The 18,931-nt window shown below is 33.6% G+C and overlaps 1 protein-coding gene across 1 annotated transcript in view; it reads right to left on the reverse strand.

The window, feature by feature from the left end:
• The window catches only part of LOC145673452 (tyrosine-protein kinase receptor torso-like), a 292,790-nt gene that overhangs the window by 82,021 nt on the left and 191,838 nt on the right, over positions 1 to 18,931 (reverse strand). Inside the window, exon 9 of the mRNA XM_081743164.1 lies at positions 3,173 to 3,383. Within this exon, the coding sequence (XP_081599290.1) occupies positions 3,173 to 3,383 (211 nt within the window). The remainder of the gene's footprint in view (positions 1 to 3,172; positions 3,384 to 18,931) is intronic.

Raw genomic sequence — 18,931 nt, forward strand, 5'->3', positions numbered from 1 at the left:
AAGAGCAATCACGCCATATCTGACGCAAAATGATTTCAATGATCTTGTTAGTGACTTGAGACTTTCTAAGGCTGAACTTTTGGGAAAAAAAAATGAAATGAAATGAAATCTTGGAGTTTTACGTCCCACGGTTATGCCGGATTGGGCTAAAGGAGACGGTGATGATGAGTAATGAATGAAATGGTGGAATGAAAAAAGTGGGAGGAAACGGGAGAACCCCGAGAAAACCCACGCACGCGGTGTTTGTCCACCACAAAGCTCACTTGGCGGGGGCTGGGATGCTGAACTTTTGGATTCGCATTTGAAACGGTGGAATTTACTAGGCTGGGTGTGTTTGTTTTGAACTCAATGTGTTGATACAATTATGTGAATTGTCTATTTGACGCTATGGGACAGAAACATATCGCAGGAATAGTGATTTTTCATTGATGCCTCGAAAACTAACATCAAAATGGTGCTGCTTTACAATGCTATATTTATCTGCGTGTACTACTAGCTTATGCTCTGTAATGAAACAAGCATACAGTAGTATGGAATTATTGTTGAATAAAATTCGATGTTATATCTAGAAGTAGCAAATTTGTGGTAATGTTAAAATCATTGGAGAACCTGTAATTAGAACTGCAATCTGGTTATACAACGCATTGCTATTTTCTTTGTGAAGGGGATAGTCATGACCAAAATAGTCACTATGAGAAAAAGATTTGACCTGTCCGTATACAAGTGCAGTCTGGTTGAAGGAACGTAGTAAATAATCTGTTGGTGAACTCGAGACATCATTTTGTTATCATCACTTCACTTTCTTTTCTCCAATAGACAAAGGTGGACCCGAATATACTTACGTGAAAAATTCTCTGTGTTGAATGTAGCCAAAGTAAAAGCAGGTGAGTTTACTGGCCCCCAAAATTAGGCATCCCATTCAGTATCCCGATTTCGACAAAGCTTTGAGTTCTCTTGAACTGGACTGCTGGATTTTCTTCAAAACAGTGTTCTGATTTTTTTTTTTTTTTTTTTTTGGAAACAAGAAAGCAGACAATTGTGATATGTTAGTCATCGAACTACTACAGTTTTATCGTAATCTTGGTTGAAAAATGTCATTAAGAATACCTATTCTTCACACCCATTTTGATTCTTTTGATTCTTTTTGCTCTGGGACAAGTTAGTGATGAGCATGGGAAAAATTGGGTCAAAACATATTAATGGATCACTCAGGGTGATGGCGAAACAGGTGTGAAGGCGAACTACTGTTAATCACTACTATACGATAGTGTTGACACACAAGAGTCGTAGCAAACATCTAAAAGTACTTTAGGAACGTATAGAAATATTTCGGGTACATTTTCTGTTCTCTTGTATTGACTTGCAAGTGAAAGTTGTTAGAAACAAAAGTACATTGTTTAAACTTCATTATAACTGGCAGGATAGTTTAAAATTGTAGCATTCCTTTTTGAAAGCGAGGTTGAGTGAAACGCGAACTTTAACGTGGCACACAATGACTGAGGATTGAGGAAATATTTTTCTGAGAATGTTGGTGAAACGAAGTTCCAATTTCATCGTTGGTATTTTAGAGCTGTTTTATTTTGCCATTATTTTTCTAACGTGACTATTGCATCAGGTATGGAACTTCACTCTAATTGATATTCTTATTCGTAATGCACCGAATAAGTCGATTGTGATGACGTTGACCGAACATTCTATGTAGTTTGCAAACAGTCTCTCAATAACCTTCTTTACATCTAACTAGCTGAACCTACGCTCTCTACAAAGTGCATCATTCACATATGAGCATGAATCTCCTTGTCATTCCTCATAACATCTGTACATGTCCCTTTACAGGCACAAGTGACAGACGTCTTGATTTTAAAAAAATATCGGCAAGGGGTACCACAAATGGGAGATGTTTTCGATTATTTTTATAATATCTCGCACCGTTTGCAAGATTTGAACATTTCGGTTGGAGTTTCTAATTCATATATGACCAGTGTTTTCTTTCTTCTTGCATGCAGTATGTAATAAGCAAATACATTAAATACACAATTAATTATAATGTCACTTATATATGGTGTTCATTGGGCAAAACACTCCAAAAATAAAGGTTCATCTTTGACTGGAGAAATGGTTATCCTTCCTTTTTCATTATTATTTGGCCATGAAACAAACGCCTGAGACATACACAACCCCCTATATACAACAATGTGGTGTTGGAATGTATAACGCATAGGATATGGTTATTTAGTTTTTTTTTTTTTTTAATTTCAACACTTCCAGTGTAACCGTAAAAATGTAATAAAGAAATGGTGGCTTTTTTTTTTTTAAATATTCAATTGCAACTAGACAATCTTAATGAAATTTGCAATCGATCAGTGAAAACATCTTCTTTCTAGAGCCTGTAGTTTCCGGGATCTCATTGTCGAAAGGATTAGCCACAAACATACAGTTTGAAAGGACTCCAAAGATGGCAGTACAATTTATTTGCATTGATTTTGGAGAAGGCTTATTAAAATACAAAGGTTTTGAACAATAGCTTTAAAACATGAACTGTATATAAAAAAGATGTATTTAAATAATAATTTATTTAAAGTACACATAATTTAAAATATTGTCTTTGTTAAACGTGAAATCACAAATAACCGTAAGTCAAAGGTTTGAAATCCAAAGTTAGAGGTTGGAGTTCAGGCGTTTTTATAGCTTTTGTAGCATTTTAATAGATAGATAAAATAAATTTTCACTATGACAATACACTGTTTCATTGTGAAGCGCTACATTCCTACCCATACAGAAAACATATGTGCTATTCGATGCTTCATGACAAGCACAAAGACGATAGATGAGTATTGTGTAACGTTCAGTGGTGCCAACTTACTACAACAGAAATGGCGCGCATTTCAAAAGTTACATCCTTTATGAGACATCCTTTGTAAAAGTTCCGATACTTATGCAGAGCATAGTTTGAAAGGCTTATAATAAAGCTTGTTATTTGCTTAAAAAAAAAGAAAAAAACACTAAATACTGAGTTATATACATCATATATTGAGTTATATCATATATAGCAGTATCTTTAGTTTCACAAGAAAAGAAATCATCCACAGGTAGGCTTTTATAAATATTAATCTTTTTATGCTTTATGATTATTCTAATGATTACATTACAAAAGTAGTTTGCTGTTACTTACCGCGTAGCATCTTAACTGCGACTGTTTCCCACAGTGTGAGTGATTGACTATTTAAGCTTCGAATCTGACCTTCCCGAACAATGCCAAAAGCTCCCTCTCCCAAGATATCGCCAAGAAGAAGTTGATCGAAGCTGAGTTCAAATTCATCATCAGGATTTTTGTCCTCACCGGATGCTATATCGTTTTGGATCTCCTCTCCTTTGTCCAAACCCTGCAGTTTAATTACATACATTAAAAAAGCCATGAAATGGTAAGAAGTGGAAATATTATGACTCTTACAAAAGAGAAATATCTATGCTATTATTGGCTACTACTGAACAGTGATGTGCTGTTTAATGTAACTTAACATCTACGTGTTCTCTATCGTAACCAATATGAGGTCTTACGATACTACTTCTATACAAACGACATAGTTCTGATATTATTATTTGTGAACTTTCCACGGAGATAGAATAACAGGAGTTTAGTGATTTATTCCTGTATGATTGTAAATACGAAGGGCATGCCGAAAGCTTTCAGATACTAAAATTGAAATAGCGTTGCCATATTGAAACGTATCATGTTTAAAAGCGTGTGGCCTCTAGTGGTGGATGATTTAACTGCAAGGCTGCAGGTTTGTTTGTTTGAAAATTATAGGGATTGAAGTGTAGATTAGTTTGAGCATGTCAGTTGGCAACAATGGAGCTCGAGCAACGTGATTTTCACGCAATGATCTTTTACGATTTTAAGTACGGTTTAACACACGAGCAGTGTCATGATCGTTTAAAAAAGCGTTCTGGAGACTCTTGCCCTTCACGCACAATCGTTTTTAATTGGTTTGCGGAACTTAAACGCGGCCGACAAAGCCTGACAGACGAGCTTCGTTCTGGGCGCACCACAGTTCGAATGAAAAATGCTGCAGCAGTAAGATATCTTGTGAAAGAGGATCGCTATATCACATACAAGAAAATACAGTCAACCTTGAAGATTGGATCAACTGCTGCTCAGGCCATAATAAAATATTATCTCGGCGTTTTCAAGCGTTGTAGTCGCTGGGTTCCACATGTAATTACGCCTGAACAAAAAGATGACCGCGTCGAGTTGTGCCGCTATATGCTTAAAAAAAAATCGCAGGAACAGAGCAAAGACGTTTATAATATCATCACAGGTGACGAAACGTATTTACATGATCCCAAAAAAAAAAAAAAAAAAAAAAGTCGACAGTGTGGTGTTATTCAAAATGAAACTCCACCTTCGAAAGTTAAACGAGCACGGAACGTGGGAAAAGTTATGGTGACATTTTTTTTCTCTAAGACCTTGCATCTAGCAACTATACAGTTAAATGATCGATGTATAGTGATAGTAGAGTAATGCATTACTTATTGCTTTCCGAGTGTCTTTCAAACTTGGAGATCTGCTCATCGAAAGGCCCCACTGTCTCACTTTCTTCTTCATGACGACAATGCACGGCCACACACAACATCGAAAACTTTGGATTTTCTACAGGAAAATGAAGTTCGTATTATACCGCACTCAGCTTATTCTTCAGGTTTGGTTTCGTGTGACTGCCTTCTTCCGAAAACTCAAGAAAAAGCTTCGAAGACGCCGCTTTCAAACAAGTAAGGAGGCTATGGCAGCGTATAATAATAATAGAATTTCTGATATTCGAAATTTCATTCTCTACACTGAGAGAACTGCACACTTCCAGACAACGATGCTTATTGGCCGGTATAAGCTCATGTGGTACTGATGAGCAAAATTTTCACCTTATTGATTACACAGAGCCGCCAAACGACAATGGTATGGTGTATGCTTAACAGACCTGCAATTCAGGGGTATAGAAGCAAAACCTCCTAAATCCATTTTCTAATTTTGTCATGGGACGAAACAGAAGTTACTCCCTTATGTTTCAGAATTTTTGAACATTTTTTTTTTGTTTAGTGGTCACTACTTAATGCAGTAGAGTGACATATATCACACTCTAAAAACTAGTAGTTATGAGAACCACAAAAATATAGTTAAACATGGTATGTCCGTTGAAGGTGACCAGACATCCCGTTTTATCCGGGACAGTCCCTTATTTTCAACCGTTGTCCCGTTTTTTCTGATTCTCAAACGGGACGCCTAAATGTCCCGCTTTTATGCAAACATGACCCACGTGTCCCGTAATTATTATTCAAAATATAAATGGTCAATGCTAATTCTACACTCTTCCGTACCAACACTCATTGGGAAGGTTCAGTCGTGCTTAAAACTTCTGAATATTCAAATTAGAATTGAGTGTTCTGTGGTTCAAGTGGGAACTGAGTGGGAATTCTGAGTGTTGAAGTAGTTATAAGTATTGTTGGGTAGTACTTAAGTTAGAAACCCTGTGTTATCATTCTTACTTGTGTATTTTGTAAATTGAAAAAACTGCTGAGTCCCAAAATGCAATGTGGAAGTCACCCTCACCTCCACCCCCGTCGCCGATTCGTATGCGTCCCGTTTTTGAAAGTAAACGTTCTGGTCACCTTGCCGTTGGAAACATATTTCTTGTTTCATAAACAATAATAACATTACGTCCTGTCACCAGAATCATGTTTTCACGGTGTACATTGTTTGTGATTAGCTTTACCGAAGTTTGAGTCCGACTGGAGTCGAACCTCGGTTCAGCTGTAAACGCAATAAGCTGCAAGGATTTGTTTGCTGGGCCGCTTGAATATGACTTTTCTTTTTATTTTACTCTACCATATTGGGTAGGAATAAACTTAAAATATTGGTGGACCTTGAGGAAGTTCGCTGCTGCAAGCGAGTTTGAACTCTTAGCTCGGCGCGTTAAGTCCTGCAGGAAGTTTATACATCAAATACGAAGGAAGGTTGCGTTGAGCTTCTTAATAAGTGTTTTTAACGCAAGTTTTACTTTGGAGCTCATTTGGGATTGTAGTATAACCGAGTGTTTTAACTTAGAAGCTGATTGATTAGTTTGATTAGTTACTTAAATGACGGAAAACTTTTAGAAAAGTAATTGAAAAATAGTAAGATAGAATATTGCTTAAATACGGGTTATGACCTTTAATTTTGAGAGTTACTCGAAAGAAGATTGATAAGGAAAAGAAAGTATAGTGAATGATATATTTTTAGAGTATATAAAATTTAGTTTTATAAAGAAAATGCTTTGCTCCCGATTTTTTTTCATATGACACATGCTGCATGGCTGAAAAAGGAAAATGTTTTTTTAATTTTGACTTTTAGGGAATAGTTGCACTGGCTTTTATTGTGTTGTATAATTTATACAAAAAGGAAAATGGGTAGCCAGAAAAATTATAGATTGATTAACGAAGAATTAATTAATTAATTAAGTTAATTAATTAATTAATTAACAAAGAATTACCATGTTACTTAAAAAAAATGTTTTAATTGAAAGTCAGCTCAGCTAGATCCCTATGTAGCAATACTCAGAATTTTGGTTATTTTGCTTAAATTGAGATTAGAGGTAATTTGAACTTGACTGAATAGAAAAGATAACATTGAATTTGGATAATATTGATAAAATTAGATAAGAAATTAGATAAAATTAGATAATTTAGATAAGAAAAACAGCAACAGGTAACAACATTTGATGAAGACATTTGCATTAAAAAAAATTATTAAACTTTTACTGTAAAGGTTTTTAATTTTTTAAAAAATGAATTTACTACATGGATTTTGAAATAGTTTTTTTAAATTTTGAATGTTTGCAAAGTTACATAATACTGATATGTAATATTAATACAAACGGCATTTTAAACCAAATTATGATTTTTTAATTAAAATTCTAGTTTGTAATAAGATTTTACATTACACGTTAATTACAATGATTTTACTGCACTTGAAACTTTTTGTAATTTACTTCCGGATTTTTTTAATACACATACAAAAAGGTGTACTTTAAATAAGTTTATCACTGCATGATCAAACTTTAAATTAAAAAAATGAGTAGCGTTTTTGGGAAGTTTGCCACTAAAAATTTCTCAAACATTTATGTTCTTTTGTTACTTTAATCGCGGGCAAATGACTGTTGAGTCAGTAGCAGTCAACATTTGAACAAATGTGCAAGAAAAGGGAGTAATGTGAAAATGACAACAAAAGTTTCATTACAATAATTTGGACACTTTCAAACTGACCCATATAATACGAATGGTTTGGCGTCCCTTTGGGCGTCTTGTAGTATTTGTGCCAAGAAAGGTTAATATGAATGCAAAGCCAATGTAAAGCATGTATAGATCCTACCTTGTGTTTTAATTTTACACGACACGTAGAATCCTCATGTTCCACTTGGAGTTTTGGGTTAGAGCATTCAGCTGGACCTTGCCCTCGCTTTGTGGAGAAGACACAGAGTGCCATCTTATACTTACATAAACTGTCCATTTTAATATGAGAGAGAGTTCGAGTTATGCAGGAACTTGGTATATCAGCACCTTCGTTGCTGCGACACTAATTATGAGTATTTATTTTCTGAACATATTTGTATAATAACGATGAATAAAAATATACATATGTGTGCAAAGACGTTGTGAAGAAATCGTTATTTCTTGTGTTCTCGCTGCACGCTTCCTGTAGCAACTGATTTAGTTTTTAAAATTTTGTCTTTCTCTCTCTTTTGTTAATTTTGAATTTTCTTCTCTCTCTGTGTGGGTGTGTTTGTGTGTCCGTTAAAATGGTTGGTTTTTCCGCCACCCGAGAACAATAAATTAGCATGGTGACAGCAAGGGTCCTCGGATCTTCAGTGAGATGACCACTGCTTTGGTTTTTCAAGATATTTTCTTCTCTGTCCAGACTCCAAACAGAACACGAGAAAAAAAATACATACAAAGTGAAACAAAAATAAAAATACAAATTTTATTTAATAATACATACACAATTGTGAGAGGTGACGACTGTCATAATTACCCCCCTCCTAAGATGAAGCACGAGATGAAGTGAAACGGAAGATCTGCTTTATTTCAACGGAGTCTGTAAATGACAATGAGTCACCGACTACAACTGTTGCAGAAATGTTTTTTATGAAAATCCTGGCTCTGATGTTGCTTCAACCATTTTTTGTTTAAGTGTTAGCAGAGAACTTCTTTTTGTTAAAGCGTAACATATTGTAGGGTTTCGAGTCCGATTAAAGTTGGACGAGCCACAAGAGTGCTATTTATGTTTGCTAGTATATTTTGGACGCCTTTATATACATATAAATATATTGCAAGAAATTATTATTTTTTTTAACGGAACTTTAACATATTTTGAATGCAACGTAATTGGCTTTTTGGTATTTACCCATTGATGTGGTGTTGTATTATATATTTTTTTTTGTTTTTTTGAGATGCGTCCTGGTATGTCCGGAGGATGCTATTGGAGCTTTTGTTCTTTTTTTTGCGAGGTTAACTTTTTTATTGATACTTTAGCTTATAACTCTTGTTATGCTGTATTAATCTTACATGATTTACATTTTTCCGTTTTCAGATTGCTTTTTGCAATTATTTTTAATTTCTGTTTTTAAGCCTGAATTATGTGTTTTTTTTCTTTCTCTTTTTTGTGAGAGGAATGTTGCACTGATATGAATTTTAACTTTGGGAGGGCGCGCTGTTTTTGTTGCTACAAGAGCACTGCTCACCTCGACCAGATAGTTTTTTTATATGGTTTCTTCTATTTTTTTTAAATCGATTTACATTATTATGAAATTTCTCTTCTTGGCGCAAGTTTTTCATACGACAAGTAGCGGCTTATTCCTTTGGCACTTTATTTGATCGTAAACTCGAACCCTGGAGTCACAGGCATCTAATAATTTACATGGCTTTGGTTGTTGTCGGAGATTTGGCCGTCTTCGCCTCTGTTAGGTGGTGTTTTCTGTTTGGAAATCTCTCTGACATGTACTTGTTTCCCTCTCTTTTTCTGATTCTTTTATGAATATTTACAAATATTAAAGATTTGTTACCTTACATATATATAAATTAATAAATCCTAGTAGTAAATATTTGCTTTTTAACGTAGTATAAAACTTATGACTATAAAAACATGAAACTAATAAATTTATAATACGAAGAATAAACGTAAATCTTAGTCTAAAATACTACTAAATATACGAATATAGAAATGTCACTAATAGATATATACTAATACTGATTTACTTGGCTCAAAGTATGAATACCTATATTAAGATAAATTTGCTTATTGAGTTGACTGTACTTACTTTTTTTACCTGTTTTTTCGGTATTCTTTTTATTTTTGTTTCTTTTCCTCTGTTACTCAATTCATTTAAGTTCAAGCAAAAGGCAGAAAGAAAACAAACCATTTTTAAGCTGTAGTTAATACTCTTTAGTTTACTTTTTTTAACGACGTTCAGAGGGTTCACCCTCTGTCGTTTTTAGAAAGGCTAGTGTGTAAACCGTCATTTGTGAAGTCTTTTTTTTGACTTGAGTTTTTCTCCCTTTTGTGCTTTAAATACCAAGAGGATGCGAAGCAAAAATTATGCAGCAGATAAAACGTTTTTTTCTCTTCTTTTTTTTATTTTAAGTTAAGTTGTTTTGGGTTGTTCTGTTGAAACTGTTGTGTTCGCTATAAATAGGAAAATTTTAAACTATTGGAAATGGAAATTTAATGCCATGAGTGTTGCTACACTCCACAACTTCGTAATTAGGAAGGGAAAATATTTTAATTTGATGTGAAATAATTTAATTTAAGTAAAGCGGGTCAATGGTTGCAACGCCATTTTTGTTTCGAAAACACGAATCCCAATTTCGATGTGACATTTTGTTGCGGTAAACATTATTCGTGTACAAGTTTGATGTACTGTTTTTTACGCTAAACATTATTTGGGTCCCTGTTCGGGCGCCATTTTTCACGGTGTACATTGTTCGTGATTAGCTTTACCGAAGTTTGAGTCCGACTGGAGTCGAACCTCGGTTCAGCTGTAAACGCAATAAGCTGCAAGGATTTGTTTGCTGGGCCGCTTGAATATGACTTTCCCTTTTACTTTACTTTTAGACCAACCCCTCTCCGAACGGATTTCAGGGCTTTGGAGAAAGGAAAGTTTTAAAAGTGGAATAATAATAAAAAAAAATTGTGAGCGCCAAAGAAAATGCTTTGCTCCCGATTTTTTTTTCATATGACACATGCTGCATGGCTGAAAAAGGAAAATGTTTTTTTAATTTTGACTTTTAGGGAATAGTTGCACTGGCTTTTATTGTGTTGTATAATTTATACAAAAAGGAAAATGGGTAGCCAGAAAAATTATAGATTGATTAACGAAGAATTAATTAATTAATTAACAAAGAATTACCAGGTTACTTAAAAAAATAATGTTTTAATTGAAAGTCAGCTCAGCTAGATCCCTATGTAGCAATACTCAGAGTTTGGTTATTTTGCTTAAATTGAGATTAGAGGTAATTTGAACTTGATTGAATAGAAAATATAACATTGAATTTGGATAATATTGATAAAATTTTTAATTTAGATAAGAAAAACAGCAACAGGAAACAACATTTGATGAAGACATTTGCATTAAAAAAATTTTATTAAACTTTTACTGTAAAGGTTTTTAATTTTAAAAAATGAATTTACTACATGGATTTTGAAATAGTTTTTTAAATTTTGAATGTTTGCAAAGTTACATAATACTGATATGTAATATTAATACAAACGGCATTTTAAACCAAATTATGATTTTTTAATTAAAATTCAAGTTTGTAATAAGATTTTACATTACAAGTTAATTATTATAATTCCATTTGATAAATTTGAATAGTTTTTTATTGTATACAAAAATTGTATTGATAATACCAGAATTGAATTTATGAAGAAGCTGATTGATTAGTTTGATTAGTTACTTAAATGACGGAAAACTTTTAGAAAAGTAATTGAAAAATAGTAAGATAGAATATTGGTTAAATACGGGTCATGACCTTTAATTTTGAGAGTTACTCGAAAGAAGATTGATAAGGAAAAGAAAGTATAGTGAATGATATATTTTTAGAGTATATAAAATTTAGTTTTATAATTTGCTTTATATTTATGACAGATAATACTAGTTAATACTAATATGAAAATACCATAGTTGTATTTACACATTTTACATAGATGATTTACACTTAACATAAATATACATTACTATAAATTAATACACAGGAAATTAAATTACAAATTTATTTTTAGAGATTGATTTTTTTGGCCAATATTTATATTTTACATTACTTTAGGTTGTTGACGCCTAGTTTAGTTTACCTATAGAAAGACTAAAGTTTAAATATGATTTTAGAATTAAACGTAATACTTTATGTTTGCTTACAAACATTCCGTTATATGTATTCCATTTTCTTTACTTCGTACAATAACCAAAAATTATTTGTAATACTTTCTTTCCAACATAATGAAAATGTAGTAGTAGTTTATTAATAACAAAACAAATATTTTTTGTTTTAAAAAAATCTATTCCTGTCCCTTGAGATACCTTTTATTTTAGCGGACTAAATAATTTAATAGTAACCAATTATATTTGGAAGTTATTATTTAAATAATTTATCGTAAGTGAGTTACATTTTGATTTTTTTTATAGATTATGTTAGTTAACAAGGAGTATGTATAATAACTTATGTTTTTAACCTTTTTTATAAAATAAAGTAAAATAATATTTAAAAAAATAAAGTTAGTTTTTGTAGTGATGAAGATACAATGATTTTACTGCACTTGAAACTTTTTATAATTTACTTCCGGATTTTCTTTAATACACATACAAAAAGGTGTACTTTAAATAAGTTTATCACTGCATGATCAAACTTTAAATTTAAAAAAATGAGTAGCGTTTTTGGGAAGTTTGCCACTAAAAATTTCTCAAACATTTATGTTCTTTTGTTACTTTAATCGCGGGCAAATGACTGTTGAGTCAGTAGCAGTCAACATTTGAACAAATGTGCAAGAAAAGGGAGTAATGTGAAAATGACAACAAAAGTTTCATTACAATAATTTGGACACTTTCAAACTGACCCATATAATACGAATGGTTTGGCGTCCCTTTGGGCGTCTTGTAGTATTTGTGCCAAGAAAGGTTAATATGAATGCAAAGCCAATGTAAAGCATGTATAGATCCTACCTTGTGTTTTAATTTTACACGACACGTAGAATCCTCATGTTCCACTTGGAGTTTTGGGTTAGAGCATTCAGCTGGACCTTGCCCTCGCTTTGTGGAGAAGACACAGAGTACCATCTTATACTTACATAAACTGTCCATTTTAATATGAGAGAGAGTTCGAGTTATGCAGGAACTTGGTATATCAGCACCTTCGTTGCTGCGACACTAACTATGAGTATTTATTTTCTGAACATATTTGTATAATAACGATGAATAAAAATATACATATGTGTGCAAAGACGTTGTGAATAAATCGTTATTTCTTGTGTTCTCGCTGCACGCTTCCTGTAGCAACTGATTTAGTTTTTAAAATTTTGTCTTTCTCTCTCTTCTGTTAATTTTGAATTTTCTTCTCTCTCTGTGTGGGTGTGTTTGTGTGTCCGTTAAAATGGTTGGTTTCTCCGCCACCCGAGAACAATAAATTAGCATGGTGACAGCAAGGGTCCTCGGATCTTCAGTGAGATGACCACTGCTTTGGTTTTTCAAGATATTTTCTTCTCTGTCCAGACTCCAAACAGAACACGAGAAAAAAAATACATACAAAGTGAAACAAAAATAAAAATACAAATTTTATTTAATAATACATACACAATTGTGAGAGGTGACGACTGTCATAATGTGAGGAAATTCTTTTGTGGTACATAAAACATACCATATTGTTGTTGCTTTTATAGTTGCAAGCACACACATAGTTGCGTGAACAATATAGTGGTTGTGTGTGTCATTTCGTGTCGCGCATGCGCTGACCAACGTGAAACACGAACAAAGACGCCATTTGCAATTTCAAGAATGAATTCTTACCAATTGTGAATATGTCCAAAGGAATAGCAAGACAGTTATTAAGAAGATTGACTCTACACGAACTAATAGAGAAATGTGAAGGAAAGTTTATTTACGGAAGTTTATGCATTTTCTGGCACGTAAATGAGTACATACTGGCATGTACTATAAGCCATGTTTGCAGTACAAATAAGCACATGAGATGGCAGCACAGTTACTCTTGTAAATCAGGGGCGTCATTTAAGGGGGCAGGAGGGGGCAATTGCCCCCTCCAAGAGTTTGAAGAATACATATACTGTAATCGATTGTCTATTAATATACTAGTACGAAACATTAAAATCTTATGACTACAGTGCTTTTGCGCTCCTCAAGCAAAGTCTGAAATGACGCTCCTGTTGTAAATGCTTTCCAAAAGTTCACTTCATAACGTTTCTTTCTTAAAGGATTACAATAAATATAACACGTTTTATCTTCCGTTTTATAATTTTCTTTAAAAAATATATCTCATAAAGCTTTGCTTATAACAAAAGAGTACGACCAACTTAGATTATAATCTGACTAGTCTATCACCGCTACTTATAAGATATTTTTGGTATGGATACAAAGAGTACTGCAATTTAAAAAAAAATGATAACCTCAGAGGTATTGACGCACTGTCTTTTTTGCTTGTTCTTGCAGCATTACAGTGTGTTTAAAGGGACAATACTTGCTTAAAGATACTTTTTGAGTTCTAAGTTTATGGTAAGCGCAGCAACAAATAGATCGTTACAATAGGAAGTGCATACGTTACAGCAGCCATTTCGACATTTTGAGTATGGTCAAAGCAACGCGTCTTATATTGTTGGGACAGCCATAATAAATCTTGTGATGGTCTCGACAACCATTCTATATGGTATTTCCAACTATAACAGCTGTATAGTTGCAAGTACAATAATTGGGATAGTTGTTAATATCATAAATATGTCTAGGACAACCATAATTTTTGTTGACCCAGCTAGAGTTTTTTTAACAATATAATATTGTACTCCCAATCATAATTTTTGCTGGCGCTATATTAGCAAAACTATATTAGCTAACTATAATTATGGTTGAATATAACAATACCGCTTTTAGAGTGCACTAAAGAAAGACAATTGTTCAACAATTCTGAAACATAAGGGAGTCACTTTTGTTTCGTTTCCTGACAAAATTGAAAAATGGATTTAGCAGATTTTGCTTCTATACCCCTGAATTGTACAAGCAGTCTTTCCGAGTGTTCAGTACCACAGTATCCTTGAGGAGCTCATCAGCACCTGCTGTTTGTTGATGGCCACGGTGCTTATTTTTCAATTTGTGTCATAGGTACGAAATTTTTCAAACCAACCAGTCCTGGCTCAAACGCACTGTTGATTTCTTCCGTGGCTAGATGTGTAGAATGTCCCATTTCAACTAAAAGAAATCATTCGTAATCGTGTATTCTCCATGGTGCACTTTCACACAACTCTGTTCAATAATACATTGATTACTAACTGATTGGGTACTTCAGCTTATTTTCTGAACATGTACGGAGTTTCTGACGACGAACGCGTGACCCTCAGTCCATCCATTGCCTGCGTTACGAAGGGTGGGTTCCCAAACATGTATGAACAAATATCAGCAGCTATTAGAGTCAGAGGCGGATCTAAAAGGTAAAAAACAGAACCTAAACCATGATAGGCATATCATGAGTAACTATAAATTTAAAATATATATATAAATAACAGCTTCAATTATTTTTGTATCTCAAAAAACTGGAGGGGCTAGCCCTCCGACCGCGGCCTAGATCCGCCACTGATGAGAGTATCAACAACTGGTAAATTCGTAGAATTTTGTCTCAAATCTATTCTTTGTAAGTACAGAAAAATCGCTTTCACTTCTCAATGAAAATACACTTTGAATGCTGGATAATAGCAGACATCTTTAAACACCAGAAGTGACATAGACACTCGCGGAAAATTTCTGCCCCAATCTTTCCCTTATTTCTTCAAACATTGAAGTGCTTTAGATGAAACGTTCTAAGATCAATGTACATTAATAACATTTTACATTTATTTTTAGAGTTAAATACGCATTTTCGTGGAAACTTTCCATGATCTCGATTTTTTCATATTCTTTAGTAGATATTATGCTAATTGTAAAGTAATAATAATAATAATATAAATAGGCGGCCTTTTATGCATTTACTTATTAATAGGGCAACCCCAAAAACATAAAAAGCATAACAGCAATTTACACATATGGTTGGTACCTTGAACATGGTTATGGTTGTCTAAGGTCCAGAAGAAACACATTTTAAAAGCATAATTTAAAATATATAGCACAATTCTTGGAAAATTCTGTTTAACTGCAAGTTTAACATACGGTAATAATATTTTTAAAACCAATATTTACATTGCAAATTCATTGAGAATATAACAATTCAAGAATGAAAAGCTTATTTTTATTTTTGTAAACATTTCGGTGTAATCCTTTGATGTGGAGAAAAGAAAAAAGGAAAAGAAAACTTTCCGCCAACAATGAATAGTACACAAGAACTCCACACTGTATTGTTATGTGTACCTTTTGAACTTGAGCACTTTCTGTACTTTTTGGTGACATCTTTTACTTTCCCTTTCTGTATATATGCACCTCTACGGCGCACATAAGTGATAGAGAGAGAGAGAGAGAGAGAGAGAGAGAGAGAGAAAAAACGACTCGAGTAAAGCATATCCCTTTACAGTGCATTAAGTAGAAAGTTCGGTTACGAAAGAAACTGGTTGCATAAAATATTAATAAATAGATGAAGGTATTTAGAATCTATATATATAAAAGAGAACGTACAAATCCTTTGTCCGCTCATCACGCTAATACGGCTGAACCAATTTCTTTTATTTTTGGGGGGTTATTAGGATTTGGACCCTAGATGGTTTTTATCATATCACTTTAATTTTCAATTACCAGTGTCTTGAGATAATTGACCATTCAGGTGTCCATTACGTACAAATCCTTTGTTAGTTCATCATAGGTATAAAAATAAACGTATTTATATGCAACCCGCATGACCGTGTCACTCGGCGGGTTAACATACATGACAGGCGTTATAATGGTTTTTATCATATCACTTGAAAGCGAAAAAGTAAAAATTATCTAAGTAACAAAGTTTATTGCGTTCGGGGGTGACCGCAGCGAAGCGGGGCGGGTTAACATAAATGACAGGCGATATAATGTTAACATTTACTGCAATCTTCTATGGTTTTTATCATATCACTTGAAAGCGAAAAAGTAAAAATTATCTAAGTAACAAAGTTTATTGCGTTCCGGGGTGACCGCAGCGAAGCGGGGTGAACGCTGCTAGTATTTAATATATAGTAAATATTACACATTATACACGATTAATGTAAACCAATGATTGAAATTAACAATAAAGCGTAATAAAGCATAATTTGCAAAAAAATAAGGCATAATTAAACGAAAAATAAAGCATAATGTGGGTTGCTCTACTTATTAAAAACAAATATATTCCATAAAAAGCAACATATTTTTAGACAAGTTCTTTTAAAACAAAAGAAAGAAAGAATATTTACATTTCCAATTTATTTAAGTGCACTATCATGATTAGCTTTGCTTTAACCCTTCAGTTATACACACATGTGCAACACATAAAAAAGAAAGAAAGAAAAAGAAAAATGTCCGGAATCTAATGGAGAAAGCTTAGCTCGATTGAACCGCATGTTATGTTACTATGTTTATTTTTGATCAATAGGTTTAAATACAATTTTTCTTCTTTCAAAATTTTATCGTAACACAATTTTTGCATTTTTTTCAAATATAAAATATCGTAAAAATCGTATCATATACTTTACAGATAATGAAATACACACAAAAACTGCCAACATAAGTACAGTGTCAACTTTTTCGGCTACTGATACTTAACATTACTCTAACATCTAAGAACCGTCTTATTTTTATTCTTTTAGGATCTGGAAATTATCTTATTACTAGTAATTTAGCCAGTTGTTCTGATGAAATATAGAATGTTCGGGATATTTTTTTTTAAATGAAATTTACTTTTTGGTAAGTGTAACCAGTGGCGGATCTAAAAGGTAAAAGCGGAGGGGGAAGTAGCCAGAATCCAGATTATGAGAGGTATACCATAAGTTTACAACTTTCCATGGGTTCTGCAAAAGTTTCCAGTTTAAATCGTTTCGGATGGATATTATGGCTACGTTAGACGTTGACATTGTGGACCTCAAATATTGTTTTACGTGTTGCATAACAGAAAAACTGAAACTATATCTAATGTTTCAAAAAAAAAAAACCAATAAAGAATGAAAAGGCAACGCTTACTACAAAGTTTCAAAAATACATAAATAACAGTTTAAAATTATTTTTGTTACTCAATGAACAGGGGAGGGCCTAGGCTCCCGGACGCCAGACTACATCCGCCTCTGAGTTTCATGTTCCACAATTCTGCACCGAGGTTAAGGGGGATGGTATGATAAGATTGATGATAATGGCATAATGATGAAAGGCAGACAATGGGAGAACCCGAGGAAACTTGAACACACAATGTTAGTGCACCATAAAGCCCACTTGGCAGGAGCCGAGATCGAAGAAAGAATCCCACGCGTCAAAGGTGAGTGCTCTACCACTGACACGGGAGGGTCCCACAAGTTGTCGCTGAAATGTGATTGCCACAAAGCACATCTGATAGAGCATCATGAGAAATGAAAATCAGCAAAATTTAAGGTGCTATGGACAGAAGGATAGGAGCTACGGGGCTTCACAATTTGAATATCCGCAAAATTGCATCATTGAATTATGTATGTTTAAAGTAAATATCTTGGAAACTGTTAAAGCAATCAAAGCAAAAGTTGTACAATATAAAGAGTACAAAATGCCCTATCGAAAACCACAAACAGTGTTGCCATAGGTGAAACAGAGTTGCAAACTCAGCATAAAAATATTTTCTTTGAAATACCACTATACACAAATGTGCACAGATTTAAAATCTACTATTATCTCTAAACATAACAGTGATGTGTAGTGGTACAGTGTTGCACACTGTTGGAGCTACGTGTACTGAAAATGTACACTGGAGAAATTTGATATGTGGCAGCAAGAGGTAATAAAGGAATATGGGTCTCATACTATGAATTTAGTTCAAATGCATAACACCGATAGTATAACAGCAAAATGTCAACAGTGTCACAAAATATTGACACATTTGAAAAACGAAATTGAGCGATACCACTTTTACGTCCTGTGTCAGTTCCGAAGATATATAGGACGGGACCTATAGTGTAAAGTGGGATCCGAACCATTATGAAAGAGAAAGATAAGAATGAAATGTAAGGTTATAAGTACGACAAAAACATGTCCGAGACGGGATTGGAACCCGCGATCCCTAATATGTCAGTTGTCTAGCCTTCTAGACCACACGGCTTTCCGGGCCGACTAAAAACGAAATGAAACAGTAATAAAATAATTATATTATTTCCAATGTGAATATGGTAATATTATAGTGTATAAACATAGTTATATGGTATGGAGGAGAGGAAGTAAAAGAATATGTCACTTAACACGAAAGATACAAACTAAGAAAGTACTTTTCCAAATATTGATAAGATAATCTGGAGAACCAGTTTACAGAATTAGAAAACACGTGTTCCTTTCCTCGTGTGTATCATTTTGTTTTCGCGAGTTGTCTGCTTATTCATTGGGGCTACAGAAATATAATGCAAAACCATCACTTTTTTTCTAATACATTACTTTATTACCATCAGTTGCCACATATGACTTCTCCATTGTAAATTTTCAGCACATGTAGCTCGAACAGTGTGCACCACTGTACCACTACACTTCACTGTTGTGTT

Source organism: Thermobia domestica, chromosome 16, assembly GCF_964235325.1.
Source record: "Thermobia domestica chromosome 16, izTheDome1.hap1.1, whole genome shotgun sequence".
Classification (NCBI taxonomy): domain Eukaryota; kingdom Metazoa; phylum Arthropoda; class Insecta; order Zygentoma; family Lepismatidae; genus Thermobia; species Thermobia domestica.